The sequence below is a fragment of the Cyrtonyx montezumae genome, unplaced genomic scaffold, assembly GCF_038088225.1.
Source record: "Cyrtonyx montezumae isolate F1298 unplaced genomic scaffold, pur_monq_1.0 scaffold_3, whole genome shotgun sequence".
Lineage (NCBI taxonomy): Eukaryota > Metazoa > Chordata > Aves > Galliformes > Odontophoridae > Cyrtonyx > Cyrtonyx montezumae.
The window spans coordinates 55108169-55127898 of record NW_027072034.1 but is presented as its reverse complement, the minus strand read 5'-3'; the positions used below and the strand labels follow the sequence as shown (position 1 = coordinate 55127898).

General features: G+C 41.8%; 1 protein-coding gene across 1 annotated transcript in view; it reads left to right on the top strand.

Moving 5' to 3' along the window:
- AGPAT3 (1-acylglycerol-3-phosphate O-acyltransferase 3) overlaps positions 1 to 19730 on the top strand; it is a 56127-nt gene that overhangs the window by 26922 nt on the left and 9475 nt on the right. Inside the window, exons 3-5 of the mRNA XM_065741598.1 lie at positions 14012 to 14238; positions 19218 to 19387; positions 19564 to 19725. Coding sequence (XP_065597670.1) covers positions 14061 to 14238; positions 19218 to 19387; positions 19564 to 19725 — 510 coding nt within the window. The 5' untranslated portion in view covers positions 14012 to 14060. The remainder of the gene's footprint in view (positions 1 to 14011; positions 14239 to 19217; positions 19388 to 19563; positions 19726 to 19730) is intronic.

Sequence of the window (19730 nt, the reverse complement as noted above, 5' to 3'; positions counted from 1 at the left end):
CTGCACCACAGCGCGGTGGGCATGGCACAGGATGCACAGGGCAGGGGGCACGGCCCCGAGTGCTGGAGTTCAAAGAGCATCTGGACAATGCTCTCAGACATAGGATTTGACTTTGGGTGGTCCTGCGTGGAGCCAGGCTTCCAGCTCAGGGTATACTCTTATGTTCTGTGATGCATAGTGCTGAACCAATGATTGCATATTGTTAAAGCTGTTAGAAGTACTAAGAATCAGTGTCATCATTCATGTCTGAAAAATGAGAAAGGAAATTTTGGCAAGGAGTACACTTGTCTTCAGATAAATTCCTGGGGAGGTGAAGGGATGTCAGTGGTGGGATGTTTTTGATCCCCCACATTTGTGTTTGGGCTCTCTAAGTTAAACACCAGTGAGTTATCACTGGAGTAATGTGTGCAATGGCAGAGCTTGGACCCCTGATGTAGCAGTATGTATGTTAGTGATAGCCTGTATGCACCCAGTATGGTTATGGTGGGACAGTTTGGTGCTGCCTGCCTGTTTCTCGTATTGCTCAGGTGTGCAGTCAGCCAGAAGGTGATAGGGAAAGAGAAGCTGTGTTAGTGGTTGTTCACTGTATTGTTAAGTCCCAAGATGACTCCATACTAAGACCAATAACCATTTCCAAAACTTCATGAACTGATGTGCTTTCTTATTAACATCTGGAAGTGAGCTGTAGGCAGGTGTTCTGGAGGTTGCTTCTCAGGAGTGATCAGTTCAAAATGTAAAACAAACATCTGAAGTCTGGCATTCTTAAAACCAAAGAATACTTGGAAGCAAACCATGGGTTTTTGTTGATGGCAGCCAAGACATAGGCAGGTGTCCACAGTTTGGCCTCAATTATATGAAAGCCTGCATTAGGAATCCATTAGCCAAAAGGTGCTGTCAGCAGCTGGAGTCTTTCTCCTTCTCCCACTCATCCTGTGGTCTGAAGTACACATTCACCTGTAGCTGTTCCAGGATAATTTCCCCCATGTCACTGCCATGTGTACATTCTGTTCGTCTTCGTACAGTCCAATTGATGTAGAAAACTAGAAATTGAAAATAATTGTTGAGTTATGTAGCAAAGATCATCAGGTGCTCACAGGAGCTGTCATACAGGGCAAGATTGAGAAGGCCAATTAGCTGCATATATGGGAGTAAAAAAGAAGACGAAAATGCCATCAGTGTATATATCAAGAATGTATTAACACGGGGGAGAGGAAGAATCTTTACAGAAAGGACTAAATAGAAATGACAGTATGAAAAGAAATGTCAGGAATAAAATGTTGTTCTTAAAATATAATAACCCATGTTCAAAAACTTTTTAGCTGAAAACATGGCTAAGAAAATGACTTGTAGTGACAGAAAATTGATGGGAACTTGAGTTCTTGGGAACTTTCTTTAAAAATAAGACTCAGAAAGCATTAAGGTACTATTTTGTATCTTGTGTTCAGGAATAGCATCAAATGCACTTCACTAAATTGTCTGTTTTTCTACTTAGTACAGGTATTGCTATGACGAGGGGGGAATTAAAAATGAAACCTTTGTTTTTCTCAGGAGACCAGTATTGGAAGCTGCACTCCTGAAAATAGAAGTTTGCGTGGTGAGAAGATGAGAGAAGATAGAGATATTTTAGGTTTACTATCCTCTTGATGTGTCTGAGAAATTTTTGGATTGACCAGTGATTGCTTTGCTAGCCCGTGGGGAGCAAGTGTAGTCAGAGGAAGCTTGAAGAGAGCTGCCACAACGTGAAACATGCACATGAATGGATGTGGCTTCCTTCCTGTACTCAGAGTTAGGAAATGAGTAGACAAATATAGACTTTTTTGTTTCTCTGCCAATTATTAAGTAACTCCTGCCTGATTAAATCAAAGCGTTGCGGTGGTGATATTAATGATGGCTCTGTGACATGGTAGTAGCAATCAGACTGATGTCAGAATGCCAGATTGTCATTTTACTCCACAGATTCAGCAGATAGGGAGAAAAAAATAAAGTGATGAGGATTTCTTCTGACATATAAATAACTCCTGTAGTTGCGTGTAGTGAGGGGAGGGGAATAAATTGCTAAATATATTGACTTGGAGGTGAAAAGTGATAGGCAGAAGACGTGTTCATATTGCAAATTCAGATGCAGTAATCACGGAGGGGAGCATGGTCTGATTGATGGGGTTTCTGCTTTTCTGTCCTGCTCTGTGCCCATATTCCTCTTTAGTCTTCCCTGCTCTCAGATCTAGGCTTGTCTGCATTTCAAGGCTGCTCTCTCCTCGCTCTTCTCAACAACCTGAGCTGCACTTGTGGCAGAAGGCTCAAGAATAGCGTTTGGGCATCCTCTGTGCCTTGGCTCTGAAGGAATCCAAGGAAACTGCAGTTTTGAAGGTTTGCTCTCTCTCTTTGCAGTTCTTGGACTAAACTTACTGCTGACCCCAGCAACAGCACGTATCAGGTCTTCTGTTTTGCAGTTCTATGGCTCACACTGGAAAATGTCCATCCATGTTGGGAGTGATTTCAAAGGACAGCTGGGAGCCATGTATTTTTGATGTGGAGAAAACAATGCACAGATCAGAAAACAGGACATTTATCCAAATGATGCATTTTTATATAGTAAATCCTTGTTCTGTGAGGAGTGCTCATTTGCTGGTGTTACTATTATATATATATATATATATACACACACACACACACACACACACACACACACACACACTGATTCAATGGAAGAAAAAGAATTTAAAACATTTTAAGAAATCCCATGCTGTGGCTACTTACTCTAAAAAGGGACTTGATAAGAAGTGTAAGTTGAGAGTAACATACTATAGAAAGTACAGCAGAAGTCAAGGGAGGGACAGATGTATTGTAGTGTTCTTCAAGTATTTGTCAGCATTTTCTCCATAGCATTCATTTAGTGCTTAAAAAGTGCTATTCCTGGCATGGAGACATCCATCTGACCAAATCCTGATTTTATTTCACCAATCATAATTAGTGTACTTTTTTTTGTATTCATGAGAATGCATTTACACCTGTAAAGACAAGCTATCTGGTTTTATAACGTCAGGAAGAATGAGAGGCTTTGGAATGATATTGAATTGTGTTGAAAATCTACTCTGGACTGTATTATTTCTACTAAGAAAAAGAATAGCCACAGCTCGAACATGTTCACTTGAAGAGCAGAACTCTATTGAAACAACAAAAAATAAGACTTAAGTACCATGGAAATGCACTCCCCATTTAAAACTGAGACCTCATTTTCTCCCAACTGTTTTTTATTCAGATTGTGAGAGACTCTTTACATTTTCAACTCCCAGTTGGGTTTTCAACTTTGAATGAACGAGTCAAAATGGAGAAAATAGTTTCTCTACACCTGCTATCTCTTTCAAAACCAGAAGTAATTAAGGCAAAAAAGTCCTTCTTCGCAAAAGGAATTGAAAGTGCTTGCATTTTAAGGGAAAATGTAAGTATCAGCATTTTTTCCATAAAGACTAAAAATAATAGAGCTGCTAAAAGCAGAATGTGATTTCCTGGTGCTTAAATCTTGCCTTGACCTCCAGTTACGTAGGGCAAAAGTCCTGAGCTCTTCAAAATAATAGAAATGTTGTTTTTCATCTGTTTTGAGAAGAGCTTACAGAGGCAACTTGCAACCTGAGTTATTTCTGTGGTTAATAACATGTTTGTAATACATAGTAAGTTTTGGTCTCAGTCTTCTTCCATTGTTTTCAGCACCCGGAGTGTGCTTAATTATTTTAGAAATCAGACCAAAAGCCCGAGTTTTATTTCTTTCTCACAATATGTGAGTATGTGTGTGATGCTGCTTTTGCCCACCTTCACATGAAGCAGGGCTGGAGTCTACAGCGAGGAAGTTGGAGTTGACAAGAGTACAAGTGCTGTGCTTTGGCACTGATGCTGCTGGTTGGTGTAACAGTGCTCCCCAGTATTAAAGGTATTTATGGCACAGTAACAGTGAGCGCATGGAACAAAAAACCATTACATATGCATTTTCTTTAACATTTGTGAAGTTAAATATTAAGCAAGGATCAGCTCCAAGCCACTTAAGAGTTGGAAAGAACTGCTGCTTTTTGTCAGTCCTATTGGAAAAGAGTATATGTGAAATGAATTCTATCTTTCCCATCACTGTGTTTGATAATCTGTGTCTTGACTGTGTAGGAAAAAATCAAATGGAACCAATTATTTTTTGTGGTGAGGGACGAGTTTTGGTATTCTGGCCACATTGCCTGAAAAAAGGATTTCTGCTTCTGTCAAAGTGCAAGTTTTATCACAGATACTCTAGCATTCACATAGGCATGTAAACTGCACTGTGACAGAATAAATCATGTGCTGACTTAATAAGAACATTTGTTATGGCCAGCCTTGCCTTGCAACATTACTTGTTAATTGTTGCTTCTGCGCTCTCCTGAGTTCCCTCTCTGTCCCTGATTACAATGCTAATTACGTACGGACCATTTCCTTCCAAATACAAGCATAACTCCAGGGCTGAGATGAAATTCTATGAGGCCTTAAACTGCTCTCCTGCAAGTTACTGAAACAACCTCTGCATGTTAAATGTATGTCGTAGCCAAGTGATTTTTAAAAACCCGCTCCTTACACGCCTTGCCCTCAGACCCTTCCCCATCTCTGTAACCCTCCTTTGGGCACTCACTAATAGCTTTATGGCCTTTTTGCACCATGGCACTCCAAACTGCACCCAGTGTGTGAGGTGAGACCACGCCAGTGCCTGAGGAGAAGGTGCTAAGGGGCTGTTAGAGGGGTTTTTATGGATAGCTGTTGTCCCACTCTATACATCTCCCACTTTGACCAGCTGACACCCTGAAACCTTGAAGCCCCATCACTGTGGCAACTGTGCATAAACTGGAAAGACATAGCTTGGGCAGGTTTAGCCCGGCAGCAGCAGGAAATGTGAGCAAAGCAAGCAAGTGGGCAATCAAAGGTGCCTGTGGGGACACGCTTTACATCTACAGCATCCAGCAGCTGTACGTTGGCATTAAGAAAAGGATTTCCTATGGTGTAACTGGGAGCAAGTCAGAAGCATGCAGATACAGTTGTTTTAAGAGGCTTGCTGGCTTGTTTTTCATGGCAAGCATTCAAAACTGCTGGAATGTTTTGTGATGCTTGTGACATTTTTATTTTTAATTTTTTTATCATGAAAGCAGTGGTTAAATGTGCGAGATGCTGCCGAGCTATGCAGTAAGCTCCATCTAACTGTTGGCTCTCACAAATATCTGCTGCCTCATATATAGAGAGTAAAGAGATGAGAAGAGTTTGCAGAAGATGCAGCAGAAGCCCTTCCTGGGATCTCACTGAGGAGTGAACCTGGCTGGGAAGAGAAGGGGAGCATTCAACAGCAAGATCAGGGGAAAAATAAAAGCCCAGTATCCTTGGCAGGTATTGCATCATGGTGCTGCAATTTTAACCATCTACAGTGTTAACTTTAACACCCCAATGTTGCATGTCATGTGCTGCACTTGAGGCCGGACAGAACACCTTGCTGTTGCATTGGGAATGAAATTGCAGGGAGCAGTTAGCAGGATGGAAAATATTTGGCCGTCTGTCAGGGACCTGAAGTGGAACTGTGAGACCTGCTGGAGTGTGCTAAGTTGTCCAAGAGCTTCTCCCTGCCTGCTTTTACTCTCAGAGCCAGTGCAAGCTGGAAACTTGACAACATTGTTCAACATTTGGGGTTGAAGTACCAGCTGAATACCAGATGGGCATGCAGTGCCTGTCGTGCTGGGCACAGTGGTTGAATGGCATAAATCTGCTGTGGCACGCAGCAGGGCTCCTTCACAGACCCAGGAAGCTGCTGGGATGTGTAACAGAAAGGAGAGTTCAGCATGAGAGAAGGAAGAGGAAAGCAGGGAGCAATCAAGGGTAGCACCTTGCATCTCCCTTACTAGGAACATGAGTTGCTGGGCTTTGGCTGAAGTGGCAAAGGGGAGGAATAGTCTCCCACAAACGGGGTGGCCTACAAGTTGCTGAAAGGAGTAAGTCTGGTGAAAGGTGTTTGGCAGCCATTTCTGATAGAGTCACATGCAACTGCCTGTCCGGAGCCATGACGAATATGGAACACTGCTTATAGTTCCCATTTATGTCTTACAATGCGCAGAATACAGTCAGTGCTTTAGCTCAGGCATTTCAGCATCAAATGTCTTGCTGTGTGATGGTGTTTTAACCTGTTTCTTTTTTTCCTTTTTTTTTTTTCTTTAAATTGCGGCATTGCTTTTCTTCCTCTCCCTGTGTAAGAGCTGGAAACACCCCTTCCTGCTGTGCCCTGCCATGCCAAAGGCTGCTGAGAACATGAGCCCCCCTTGCCTTGGGCTCATTTTTACATCTCTTTCTATGTAGCAGAGCCTGCCTGCTCATTTCTTCTAGAGAGGCACTATCTGAGAGGCTGACCTCTGTAGTACTGCAAAGAAAGACAGACCCCATATAGCTGACACTAATAGTTGGAGGGGAGGTGTGGGACCACTGGCACCTTTTAAATGGGAAAGGTCGTGCCTTAAAACATGTACTTGCAGTTTAGCTTCATGCTGTTGCAGTAAGGGTTGCTCAAATACAATTTCTTTTTGGTTCAGACAACTGGAATTGTACAGCTTTTAGTTTTTATCCCTAACCATTGACTTTTTCCCTTCCGTTAAAGATAAAACTAGGAGGAGTGTCTGTACGGTTTTTGAAATCAGACTGGTTGTAGGACACAGTTATAGTTTTGTTTTTCTCTTGATAGCAATCAAGTCACAGGAAGAACTTCAGCTCAAATGTCTGAAGTCCAGTAAATCTCTGTAATTAATGACATTCAAGGTTAGGTTATAGTCTGAGGCCTGCAAGGGCTCTTGCAGGTATCTCTAAGAAAGAATATACCACATGTATCTGTGAGAAATGAAAACAACTTTCAGAATTTGCAAATTATTACCTAGTCTAAATTCACTAAGCAATGAAGGCTTTTGTAATAGTATAGCTTTAGAGAAAAAATGATTGATGATGTCGACAACACTATGGCACTGATGGCCTCAAGTCGTGCCAGGTTCAGTCAGGTGCTGGAATGGGCTCCTAAGGGGGTGGTGGAGTCGCCGACCTTGGAGGTGTTCAAGGAACGTTTGGACGTTGTGTTGAGGAACATGGTTTAGTGAGAGCTGTTGGTGATAGGTGGATGGTTGGACGGGATGATCTTGTTGGTCTTTTCCAACCCTGGTGATTCCGATCCTTTGGTTAGTGGGCATAGTAGTGATAGGTCAGTGGTGTGACTAGATGAGCTTAGTTTTATTTTCCAGTCTTGATGGTCCTATAATTCTATGAACAAAACTTTCGGTACTGTTTATACGGAATTCAAAGCGCCAAACTGAAGACTGAAAGATGACAAATAGTGTTGCACATGCACAAGAGAGTACTAACAGATAAATGCCTACAAGCTGCTCTGAATGACATTGTAGTTGAAACCATCCTAAGTTGGCTAAACCTTCAGACCGTTTGTCTTCCTGAAGTAAAAACAGGATACATACATGCACAGCCAGCCTTGAAACAAGAATCCTGTAGTGTCTTGTGATTGCAGCAAAGCTGTTCTACGGAAATAATGATGTCACCGCAGTTCAGTGATATTCAGCCCAAATACTGAAGTTGCCTGGGCTTGTTTCACCCACTGAACTTGAAACACCGTTGCTCCCATTTTCACGTTGTGAGCACAAACCGCTTGTGAAAATACACATTTTCTTTGTAGGTAGAGATGCCTGCAAGGAGAAGTTCCTCAAGCAGTTCTTCCTCATGGTGGCTGCCTTGCAGTTGGTGCATTTCTAAGCAGGCCAGGATTCATTTCAATTATCTGATCCATTTGTTTAAATAGAGACTGAGCTGACTGAATACATGTGTTAGAAGAAATTGAATCTGTGCACACTTGTGCTCTTTATTGTTTTGTATGTGAAGAGTGCAGTAAAAGGAAGTGGTTGAAATGAAAATTGAAAAATAACCATTTAAATTCTGTTTGTGTTTTTATATGCAGTGTTGGAGCAACAAGTTAGAAAATTAACTATTGCACCTCTAGCAGAGGCAGAAATGCTCGCAGCTAGGCAGGAGGTTTAATCATGTCAGTTCCACTTCATTTAGGGCAGGAAAGGCAGGATAGTCTGCCCCTCCTCTGCAGGAATAGGTATTATCAAGAGCTGTTTAATCCCCTTCTGATTCCATCAAGTCACTTGAATGATTTTCTTTGCTTTGTTCATGTATTATTTCATTTGTATCTCCTAAATACAAGTTAAACAACAGGTAATCTTGTTTGTTTTTATTATTATTATTAATTTGTTTTTCTTGAGCAACTTGATAGGAAGCTGCCCCACATTTAAAAGCAGGCAGGAGTACTGGGGCTGATGTCCCAGAGGGTATAGGCCCTTCTGGACATTCCTTTTAGGGCAGTTTTGGTGTCAGGATGCTCCATAGATGGCATCCAATGCACAGAAAGGCTGCCCTGCAGTGTGGCCATTTCCTGGTGTGGAGTTTGTGGGGTGGAAAGATGGTCTTCTGTGGTCACTCCTGAGTGGCGTTCACTGATACTTGGACGTAAGCACTACTACATTTCAGTTTGTACCCTACTCTCTTCTAAAGTGTCATCAGTAAACTCTGTCTGGTAGTAGCAACATTGAAGAGTCGTAGAAAATGGAGGAGTCAGGAGCAGGGATCAGTGCTTCTGCTGAGGGCGTGTGCTCCTCACATGGCTTGCTTTCTGTTTCTTACATTTACAGAAAGCTTTGTTGCTCTGATTGTCATCATTCTGATTGACCAGCACATTCGCTCCTGCGCTTTACTTTGTGTTCTTCTGCTGCATGTAATTTCCCCAGGTGATTTGTTCAGTCTGTGTGCCTATTAGGGGATGACGAATGTCAGAGCAGTGTGCACAGCTTATTATTGTTATCGTTTTAACCTTGAAGTACCATCATCTCATTAGGACGGTGAGGCAAGCAAAAGTCTTCCTGTTTGTGGGAAATAGACTCACCAAAATCTCTAAAGATACCGAGTCAAACCTACAGAGAATAGCAGAGGTTTCTATGATTTAGTGGGTTGGAGAACCAGACCAGCATAGCGACCATATTCATCACCAGATCTTTTGCTCTTGATCTTTTCTAGAAGCTGGCTGTGGTGCTGTCAAAGTTGAAAATAATTCAAGGAATACGTTCTAATGATGATAACTCTGGGCAGTTTTTTTCCTTATTTGAAATCATGTTCTTAATTCTAACAACTAGGAAAAAATTTCAACTTTGTGACTTGAATTTGGCTTAATGTCTTCTTCCACACTCCTTAATTTTGGAAATTCATGACATGCGGGATTTTTTTTTTAATGAACTCTGAATCAGTCCTGCATTTGGCTGAGGAATGTGCAGAGAAATTAGATCTCTATTGTACTAAAAACTAAGATAATTTTCCTGTCATGCTTAGGTTTCAAAGGCTCGGTCTGTAGTAGACAGTCTGTAATGCTGTGTGGGATGTGATTGAGTAGTTGACTATTATTTTACAGCATATCTGGAGAATCCTTGGTACAGACTGTTCAAATGGATACCAGAACTGTTTTTTACACCTTATTTCCTTTCATACGTGTTTCACTGACTCACTGCTGTTGACCTATGCTATGTTTTCTAGCTGCTTACACAGCTCTTGTTGCCAGTGGTTCTTCTAAAACTGTACTTCTGAAATAACTGAGTCCTGGGGGGACACTACTTTCCCTCACGACTCTGGACTGTTGGATAGATGGTTAGTGCTCTTGGGCTTTCTAATGTTATAAAAGGAGATGAGGGCAAAGATGCTTACTGCACTGATTTTCATTGCTGGCATTAAGAGCAAGTTCATTAGAGGAAACTAGAAGGCTGGAAGTGTACCGAGGGAAGTTTTCATCAGCTCCAGGTGCTGCTGTTCATGCCTGTCCCACTCGCACTCGCAGAGCAGCTCATGGAACAAATAGTTCTCACTTTGAAAATAAGAGAGTTTTGATTTCTCCTTATGTGTTTCTGATAAGCAGAGTTTATAGAGCTTTGAAAAATGGTGGGGAAACTCTTGATGAGACATGACCACCAAAGTGGTCTTTTTTGTGCTGCATTTGACTCACAGTGTTACTGGCCTTTTTTCATAGGTGTGCCAAGTTCATACAGGCAGCAAGGAGGCTCACAAAGCTTGGCTTGAAAAGTACAGTATTTTAAAATACAAGAGCAAGTGACGGAATTCAGTCTCATAAGGCTTTTGCTTAATTTCTCAACTAGCGAAAATGTGGGGGAGGCAAAATACTACTACAAGTCAGGGTGGGGGCAACGTGTTCAGAGCAAAAGTAATTAGTTTCGTAAGTGGAAATAAACATGGTACAGTAGAGCAAAAGCAACTGGAGAACAGAAACAGAGCACGCTCAGAAAACCTGATGACAAAAGGCTAACGATGTCAGGACTGGCTGCAGCAGCTTCGGTTGTTGTTAAGCACATTCATTCTCACTGGGTTGGAATATTAGAACCAGAGGACAAGTTTCTAATTCCATGCTCTTACTCATGCATACCTTATGAGTGTCAGAGGATTGTACATATGTAGCAGCAGTAAATGAGTTAAAACACGGAGTTAGAACTGGAAATACTGTGTGCACAGAATGATTAATGGCTTCATTTTTAGTTTTGAGTTCACGAATAAATATATATTTCACAGAACGGCTGTGACGTGCTCAGTGCTCATGCTGTATCTGTTCTTTTTTAAGCTGATTTCTGAATGAAATGAGAGAGATGCAATATTGCTCTCTGCCATTCTACTTTTTAATGGCTTTTGAATTTGGTAGCAGCTTTACGCCACGTTTAACAGAAATGTAGATGTCTCAAAGCAGGTTAATCATTATGGCTGTGATGAATGCAGAAAGCTGGGTAATGGAGAAAGATGGTGAAACCGAGAGGCACGTAGTATCTTTTCGATACCAGAAAATCCCTGTGAACATGAAGCCCCAGTGCTCAGCTCTCGCCTTTTAATTGAGAATGATGTAAAACGTGGGGGAGAGCTCAGAAGGGTGTAAAGTATTTAGAGGTTTTCTAGTTAAGCATCAGTGTTGTGGAGATATAAGTTGTTCTGGGAAAGGAGGGGAGGAAAAAGAGAAATATTACTAGCGTGCCAATGGATACACTTATGTGTTCAAAATAAATGAGCCATGCTGAGACTTGTTGTCTTAAGCTGAAGCTGATGTTCACTTCCTAAGCACTTCCCTTAGTTGGCTTTCATATATGCCAGTGAGACACAGGAGTGCTGCTTTTCCTCATTCATCAGAATTTATCCACCTTCCTCCCTGCCTGTCTCTGTGATTCAGTAAAGCAGCAGTCCTTTGGCTGTTGGTCTGTCCTGAATTGCATGGCTGTCTTACATGAGCAGTAAGGCAGGAAAAAAAAGAATTCTTGTATTAAGGTGAACTTAAAAAATCAAGAGCAGTGAAGTGAAGGACTGGCAAAAGGGACACTAGCTCTTCTTGGCTGCAGTTCTCTTTACCCTTCTCACGGTCCACATAGAGATGATGCCAGAGTGCAGGGTAGGGCACTGGAGCAAAGGTGATAGATCCTATTTCCACACACAACAAAGCTGGAGAGGGAACATGCCATGTTGTCTCCAGCTTTCCACTGGGTAACATGACATGTCCTTTGATGTCTAATATGGCAATGTCCTTAGCTTAAAGGACAAATACCAGAGTGCTCCAGACTCTGCTCAAAGCAAAGAGTCTATGGAAATTCAACCAAATAATTTTATTTGAGGATAATACTTGAAAATTCGTTTTTCTTCATTCTTTTTGAATGTGCTTTATTAATAATCCTTGTCTGCATGGGGCTGAACTGTGACTTGGGAGGAAGTAAGCACTAGTCTCGTAACTGTGATAGACACAGTCATGCAACTGCCTGCATACAGCAAGTCATGATCTGAGAAATAATCAGAGCGAGTCAGAGGAGGTTTAGTATGGTTGTTAAGAGGAATATCTTCACATAGAGGTGGAGCACCATTGGAGCAGGAGGACTTCCCACCTCTGGAAGTATTTTAAGAGATGTGTGGACATGGCACTAAGGGACCCGGTAGGTCAGGTTGCTGATTGGACCTGGGGATCTTGAAGGTCTTTTCCAACCCAGATGATTCTATGAGAAGAACATGCTAGCTGAAAAGGTAAACGAACTCATTGCTGTTTTAGAGCACCAAACATTGAGTACCATCGTGGTGCTCCTGAATGATATGGTATGTGTCAACAGTTGTGCAGGGTTTGGGCTGTAGGAGATAACCACACCCTGCAGCTCTTCAGCAAGGGAGGGGAAAGGAAGGAGGGCTTTACTTGCTTCTTTTTAAACATGAGTTTCTGTTTCGCAACAGCTGTTCTTGAAATAATTTGTTATTAGAAGAAATCTTTCCTTCGTTCTTATGGGAAAACAGTGGGAAAATTTAGATTATTCATTGGAAGCTTCAATATCAGCTTATTCAACTTGCTCTGCTTTCTGTGGTAGGCACAGTAGTTGCTGCATTGAATCACATTTTTTTCCCCTCTGTAATGTGCTTCTGAAGTGGCTAGATTACTAGTGATGCAAATAGATTTTAATTGTGAAAAAGCTAGACACTCTGTGGCTTGAAAGGCAGTGGCTAAGGTGTAGGAGAGACAGTAAGAGAATAAGCATTCCCAAGTAAAAATGCTGTTGAGTTTTATAAATAGTACCATAATGTAAGCAGGTGGTAATCGGTTCCTTACAGCTGGAGGATGCTTTGTTTTCAGGCATTGGGAACTTCAGCATCACCTTTGGATGCTCATCTTGTCATATGTACTTGTTACTATCTACTGGTGGCTTTGGTTGTTTGCAACACTTGCAGAGAGAGAACATAAATACTTGCAGCAAATTTTGACAGAAATTTTGGGCAATGCTTTTATTTTTTGGGTGAGGCGTTGAATATGTGGTTTGATAACCTGGTTGGCTTCATTGGCTTCTAGTTCACAACTCATCAGAAAGGCCAGTTTTGGAATAAACTCAATCAGGTATCTTCTTTAAAACATTTTGTCGAGTTACATTTGTACTGGCAGGATTTGGGTTGGATTAGACTTGTCTAAGTGTCTATGACTTTATGCAGGTTCACACATCACCCAGCTTCCTGCAACAGGGATAAACCTTGCCCATACCCATTCTGGCTAATTCAGTAGTGGTCATGTTCTGTGGCAAAACCTTTCCCAAATCAAGTCATAACTGCTACATAGCCTAAGAATGTTTTATTATTTTACTTTTTTTCCCTACTAACTGTTTTATTTGATCATGGAACTGTGGCTTGACGAAGTGAGAAGTTATTAAACTTTCTCTAGCACGGTCTTTGAATGTGGAAATATCTAATTTCCATTTCCATGCCTTAGTTTGCCAGGCTGATGCTCTTAATGACCAGCTGTGCTCTTTCTGTCATGAAATCTACTGCAGGGGGAAGAACTTGCTCTGCAGATGGACTGCTGTACTGTTGTAGTCATAGCAAACATATAGCAAGACCTGTGTAACCCCAGTTCCGTGCTTGTTCAGAAGAACTGTGCACTGGGCTTTGAGGGCAGGCCAGAAAGGTATCACTTTGTTTACATAGTCTTGGTGGCTCAGCATGCTGTTTATTGGGGCAGGGAGACTGGAGCTCCTGTTGCAGTTTGTGGACAGCAACCCCAGAAGACACAGCAATTGCATCCCTAGTAAGCTTGCTTACTAGTGAGGGCTTGACTGGTTTGCTGTGAGTGCTTTGGTTCCGTGTTCCTCCCAGTGCTGCCTGATTATATGATCTTTGTCTGAAGAGAGAATAGTGAGGTTTATCTTCAAATCTTCTTGGTGGGCTGTAAATTGCAAATTTCTGTTTTTGGAAGTGATTTGTACCATCAGTGATTTATTGTGTGAAAGCCTGTATGAGGCAGTCAGGGTGAGCAAAGTGTATGGTCACATTACAGTTGTTGAAGTTGCATGAGCTGTTTCAGAACTCCCATATTGCCCTTTCTCAGGATTTGTGAATCCAAACTCAATTGCTTTTCTTTCTCTTTCAGGACAGTTATTCTGAGTGACGGCCCTTGCACACGCTTCTGAGTGGTTATCATGGGCTTCATTGCCTTTCTGAAGACCCAGTTCATTGTTCACCTCCTCATTGGGTTCGTCTTTGTTGTGAGTGGACTGATCATTAACTTCATTCAGCTATGCACACTAGTCCTCTGGCCCATAAACAAGCAGTTTTATCGCCGAGTAAACTGTCGCCTTGCCTATTCACTTTGGAGCCGTGAGTATGCCTGAAGGAGATGCGAGGTCTGGGGGTGGAGAGGGAAGTGGTTTTTGTTTCTTGTTGTTAATTGAAGAAAAAAATATCTATGCATGTGCCTACACACGGAAGAGAGCTGCTACATTGGAAGTAGACTCTTTGCAGAGTAGTTCAAGTCACTGACACATACTGTCCCTCGGTTCCACAAAAGAAGTGGGAAGTAAAGCTCCTCACCGCCACATACCCTTCCTTAGGGAGGAAACTGCTGGTCAGTAACATCTTCATCCTGCTTTGATGCCTCTGCTAAGCAGAGTGAGGAAGTAGAATTCACAGAGACTGCTTCAGGTGTTTAGTATAGGTACCATGTTGACCTCTTGCTTAGTAGCTGTGTAGACTGCAAAGGCAGATGTCTGTCTTAAAGTATCTAGAATAGATACCTTTATAGCTGGACAGTGAGACAACGTCAGAATTCTCACACCCCACCATATCAGTCTATGACACCTGTGTCTCTTCTTGTGAACAGTTTTCTTCTTCTGCCTCTGGGAGAACTTTACACAGTGAGTTCAGCTGCTTTGCTTTCCTCTTTCAAGACTTTGCAAAACTTCCCCCCTTGGATGGTTTCATTTGCCATCGTATAGCTCAACAGGAAATTAGATTTCTGAAATGAACATTCTGAAGGCTCCTTAGTTTGTGAAATGTCACCTCCTATTCCAGTAGTGAATCATCTAATTTACTTCTGTTCTCTATCTCCTCCCAGTAAGTGTGACCGTTCACCTTAGTGCTCAGTATCCAACTCCCACTTTGGGTAAATGAATCAGCTGAACAAGTACTTAATTACCACTCAGCAGTCCACTGACAGTCACACACATTTTTTAATCACCAATATGAGGTACTACCAACAACAATTCTCCAAACTATCTAGTTTGGTTGCATCCTTGTCCTGTGCTTCTTGTCCCACCAACTCAGACTACTGCGTCAGAGGCACAGGAGAAAGGAAATTAAGGGGTGGCAGGCAAACTGCCAGGACAAAGGCATTGTAATGGAAGAAATTATTGACACAGAAACTTCAGGATTGGCTTGGGGGTGAGATGGAGGTGCTGTACGGGATTATTTTGTTTTGCTTGTAAGAATCTCTTAATGCACTTCTTAACCTGGCTCTTCAGAGGATATGAGCTGCTGTTGTCTGTGAGGCTCATAGGTTCACATCCTTGGCCTCTGCAACATAGTGCATTATCAATGCTGTTATCTTTATTCTGTATACACTGAAAATACACTACACTATTGTTATATTGTTAGAATGATTTGGCGAAGATAGGTAAGTGCATTGCACCTAAGATAACACCTTGTGTATAGCCTATTATATATTACATGAGTGAGAAATAAAACCATGAAAATGAATGTAAATGTTACATGGGATTGCACAGTGCTGATGGCCTGCAGTGGAAGAGCTGCAGAATATGCACAGTGGTTGTGATTTATGATAATAATGCTTCATTTTGGTCACACTCTTGAAATGGTTTCATTTGAGGCTGAGATTTTTCATGTAGGATCTCTCCTTAACAGTTGCTACCTTCAGCAGAAGCTGCTCTGCCAGTCTGGTAGAAGAATGGTGTGTAAGGGTAGATATATGGTGCTTGGTGTGTGTGTATGTATTGTAGTCCACTGAAAATGAGACTGCATTGCTACAGCTCTTCTGAAATACACAAAGCATAGCTTCAAAAAGGAAAGGATGTAGACTCTATCTGATGTTCATGGCAAGCATGTTTGGGTAAGGAAGAAGTAAAGGTAGAAGAGAGAGATGGGTTAGACATGTAAGCTTTCATATGGTAAGAGCTAGTGAAATTAAATAATCCAAAGGGGCCGTGAATCAGATATTTAAGGACAAATTAGACCAGTGGGCTCAATCTTCTGTGTTTTCTCCTCACCTCAATAGCAGAGCTCTCTCTGTATCAGACACAAAACACTATCCCCACTCAGTGCTAGTCTAGGAGTAGGGCTAAGCCATACCCCACACACCCTGCTGGAGTGCAGCCCTGCAGATCATATTCCCTCCTGCAATGTCTTTGCGCCACAAACTTTGGTAAACTTGGCACTGCCTTTTTTTCAGCACCTCTCTATCATCTCCTGCCCCAGCTTTCACCTGGGCATGGTGCAGAGATGAGGAGCAGCAGGAGTCAGCTGTCTTAAAGCATTGCTTCCCCGCATCTGTGTGTAATTGTATGCTGGGGTGGATTGCCAGTTGTGAGAGCTGTTGTCTGTGATCAGTGATGGCTTAGAAATGCATTCATTTAGGGTATGGTTCAGATCACTCCTTCATTAGTGAGGTGTCATCTCCTCCTCCCCATCCTTCCTGCCAGCACCTTCTTGGAGTAACTTGGTGCTGAAAATTTCTGTCAGACACCAGGCTGAAAGTAAACACTTCACTGCATATTTAATTCCTGAAGGGTAGCCTATATTCCAAGATTTCCTGTGTCAACTCTTCTGATGACTTACGCTCTTGGAGAGCCGCATGTTTAGTTTAGTCTGATTCCAAAACCAGACTCAAATTTCAGTACGTTAAGCTGCCTCTTGTTTATTTTATTTCTTTGGAATGGTTTCTGAGGTCATAAAACCACTTACTTTAGTGTTTTGGACTCCACACCACAAGAAGGCTTTTGTTGTAGTAAAATATTACATCTCAGTGGCAGCTTCGTGGCGTATCCTAAACAGTGCAAGTTGTACGTTCTTTTGGATTAGAAATACAGGCTTGCTGTAGCACTGTCAGGATCAGTACACACAAAATAGCTGTAACGCACACACCAAAAAAAAGGAAATGAACCCACTCCCAGTTATAATTGCTTCATTTATCAGTACACTTGTAAAGGACAATCTGTTTCCTCATATGAATTCTCTGGCTCATCAACCCTCCTCTTTCAGTGTGAAATCTGGCAAATCTAAGCAAAGATCCCTCCACTGTTTCTGAATCTAGGGATTGCTTTGCAGAAAGTCATCCACACCTGCCTCTGCAGATTTTTTACCTGATGTTGAGAGATAATCTCATTTTATTTTTGGTAAGAAAATGCAGTGAATAGAGCTGTTACTAGAGTTGTTCAAAAAGGAGTGTTGCTTGGAGTGTTACACTGTGTTTGGTACCACTGCTTCATTCTCCCAAACACTGACATGGAAGGACATGGCTCTAAGCTGAGGACATTCTGGTTGCAGGTAGCAACAGGACAAGGGGAAATGGCTTTAAACTGGAAGAGGGTAGATTTAGACTAGATATTGGGAAGAAATTCTTTATTGTGAGGGTGGAGAGATACTGGCACAGGTTGCCAAACGAGGTTGTGGATGTCCCCTCCCTGGAAGTACTCAGGGCCAGGCTGGATGGGGCTGTGAGCAATATGGTCCAGAGGGCGTTGGAACTACATGATCTTAAAGGTCCCTTCCAAACCATGATTCTTGCACTGAGACAGCATAATCAGAACAAGAAAGGAAAGCGATAACATCTTTCCCAAAAGAGATAAAGCTGTAAAGAAATGATGAAAATCTCTAGTTAGGATAAAGTTTTTTTTCCTCTGCTGTAATTCCCATCAGCCAGGGTTATACTCTCTCAGTCAGCAAATTGCATACATTTGACAGGCCTCCAAATGAGTGACTCTTGAAAATTATACAGGAGAACAGCCTGGCAGATAAGCTGAAGAAGCTATGTGTCTTCAGAAGAATAAGATTATTTTTCCTTACTATTCACCCAATGATTGCCTTCTGTCTGATGTGATGCGAAATTGGACTCACTCTTATTCGGCAGCAAAGACAGAATACTGTGAATTGTGATCCCAGTAAGCCCCTGTGCAGGAAGGCACTGCTTCATTTTGCAAAACCAAGGCCTCCTGGCAGAAGGTTGAAATGTGCTGTGGCAGAGTCTGATTTAAAGAACTGAAAGGACTCCTCCTACTTTCAACCCTGCATATTTGTAATGGTAGCGTCATAAGAGTTGGAATTTTTAACTGCCATCGTTGTGCAAACAAATATTGATTGCATCTATAAGTGATTGAAATAAGAAAACACCAATGACTACAGTTTGCATGAAAGGAAATCATCATACTGGGAAAATGAACGATTCTCATACTTTTTATAGTTGTCCCATGATACCAGCAATGCTTTCCATCTGCCTCTGAAAGGACACAAATAGGCAAACCATGGCAACTACGCTAAATGTGTGCTGAATTTAAACGGAAGGTCTTTGTAAGATAAAAAGGATGGAACCTGGAAACAAGAAGAGCAGATAATGAAGGAAATGTACAGAGTGCAGGAAGAGGTTCACTGGAATACTGGAAGTTGGAGAAGACAGAAGGGAAAGGGCTCATTCATTCTTTTGCTCTACACAAAAGAAGCAGTTTACCATTCCTGGCTTTGTGGAAGTATTTTGATAAACTAGCTTGAATCTCTGTTGCTTCTGACTCTGTAGATGGTCGTAATATAGAATGTTAAGAGCCCTGTGTTCTAACATTAAAATCTCTCGCAGAAGATCTATGCACCATATCCCTTTGAAAGCTCTTCCTTGGCCTGTTTACCTCCAAAAAGCTTGTTTCATACTGAGTAAAAGCATTAGGCTGTATCTATGCATAATTTGTGCTCCACCTGGGAGAAAGTGTACTCATTTAGTGGAGCAATCAACGGCTCAGCTGTCTGTTTTCTGGTATGAAGTTTTGGATATTTTTTCTGGTGACGATAAAATTTCACATTTGTTCTACAATGCCTAAACTTTCCACTGTTAAAAATTTGCTGAAGTATCCATAGCACATATATCTAGTTCCCCAAATACTGCTTAAGGATAGCATTGTCATTTGGTCTATAGATTCACAAGCTCTCATTTAATCTCGTTTGGGTTGAATTGGAAGATGACAGGTCTTGTCAGGAGTTAGAAGAGACCAGGGACTGAATGAGGCTGCTTTTGAAACGCTGACTGTTCCCTGTAAGTGAGCATCATCGCTAACTCATATTTCTCTTCTTCATTTTGTCAGAGTTAGTAATGCTGCTGGAGTGGTGGTCAGGCACAGAGTGCACCTTGTTCTCTGATGAGGCTACAGTCAATACCTTTGGGAAAGAGCATGTCATCATAATCTTGAATCACAACTTTGAAATCGACTTCCTGTGTGGCTGGACAATGACGGAGCGCTTTGGAGTGCTGGGGGTATGTGCCATCAGCTTTCCCCTCATCTGGAGGACTAGAGGTCTATCTTGAGGTCTATCTTAAACCCATGCAGATAAAACTCCATCAGTTTTTTATCACCTTATCCTTAACGCTTTTGTTTCATACACATGAAGAAATGACATTTTTGGATTGTTGTTTTTGTTTTTTTCTCCAAGAGTTCCAAAGTTCTTGCTAAGAAAGAGTTACTGTATGTGCCCCTGATTGGATGGACGTGGTACTTCCTTGAGATTGTTTTCTGCAAGAGGAAATGGGAAGAAGACAGAGATACAGTTATTGAGGGATTAAAGCGTTTGGCTGACTATCCTGAATACATGTGGGTAAG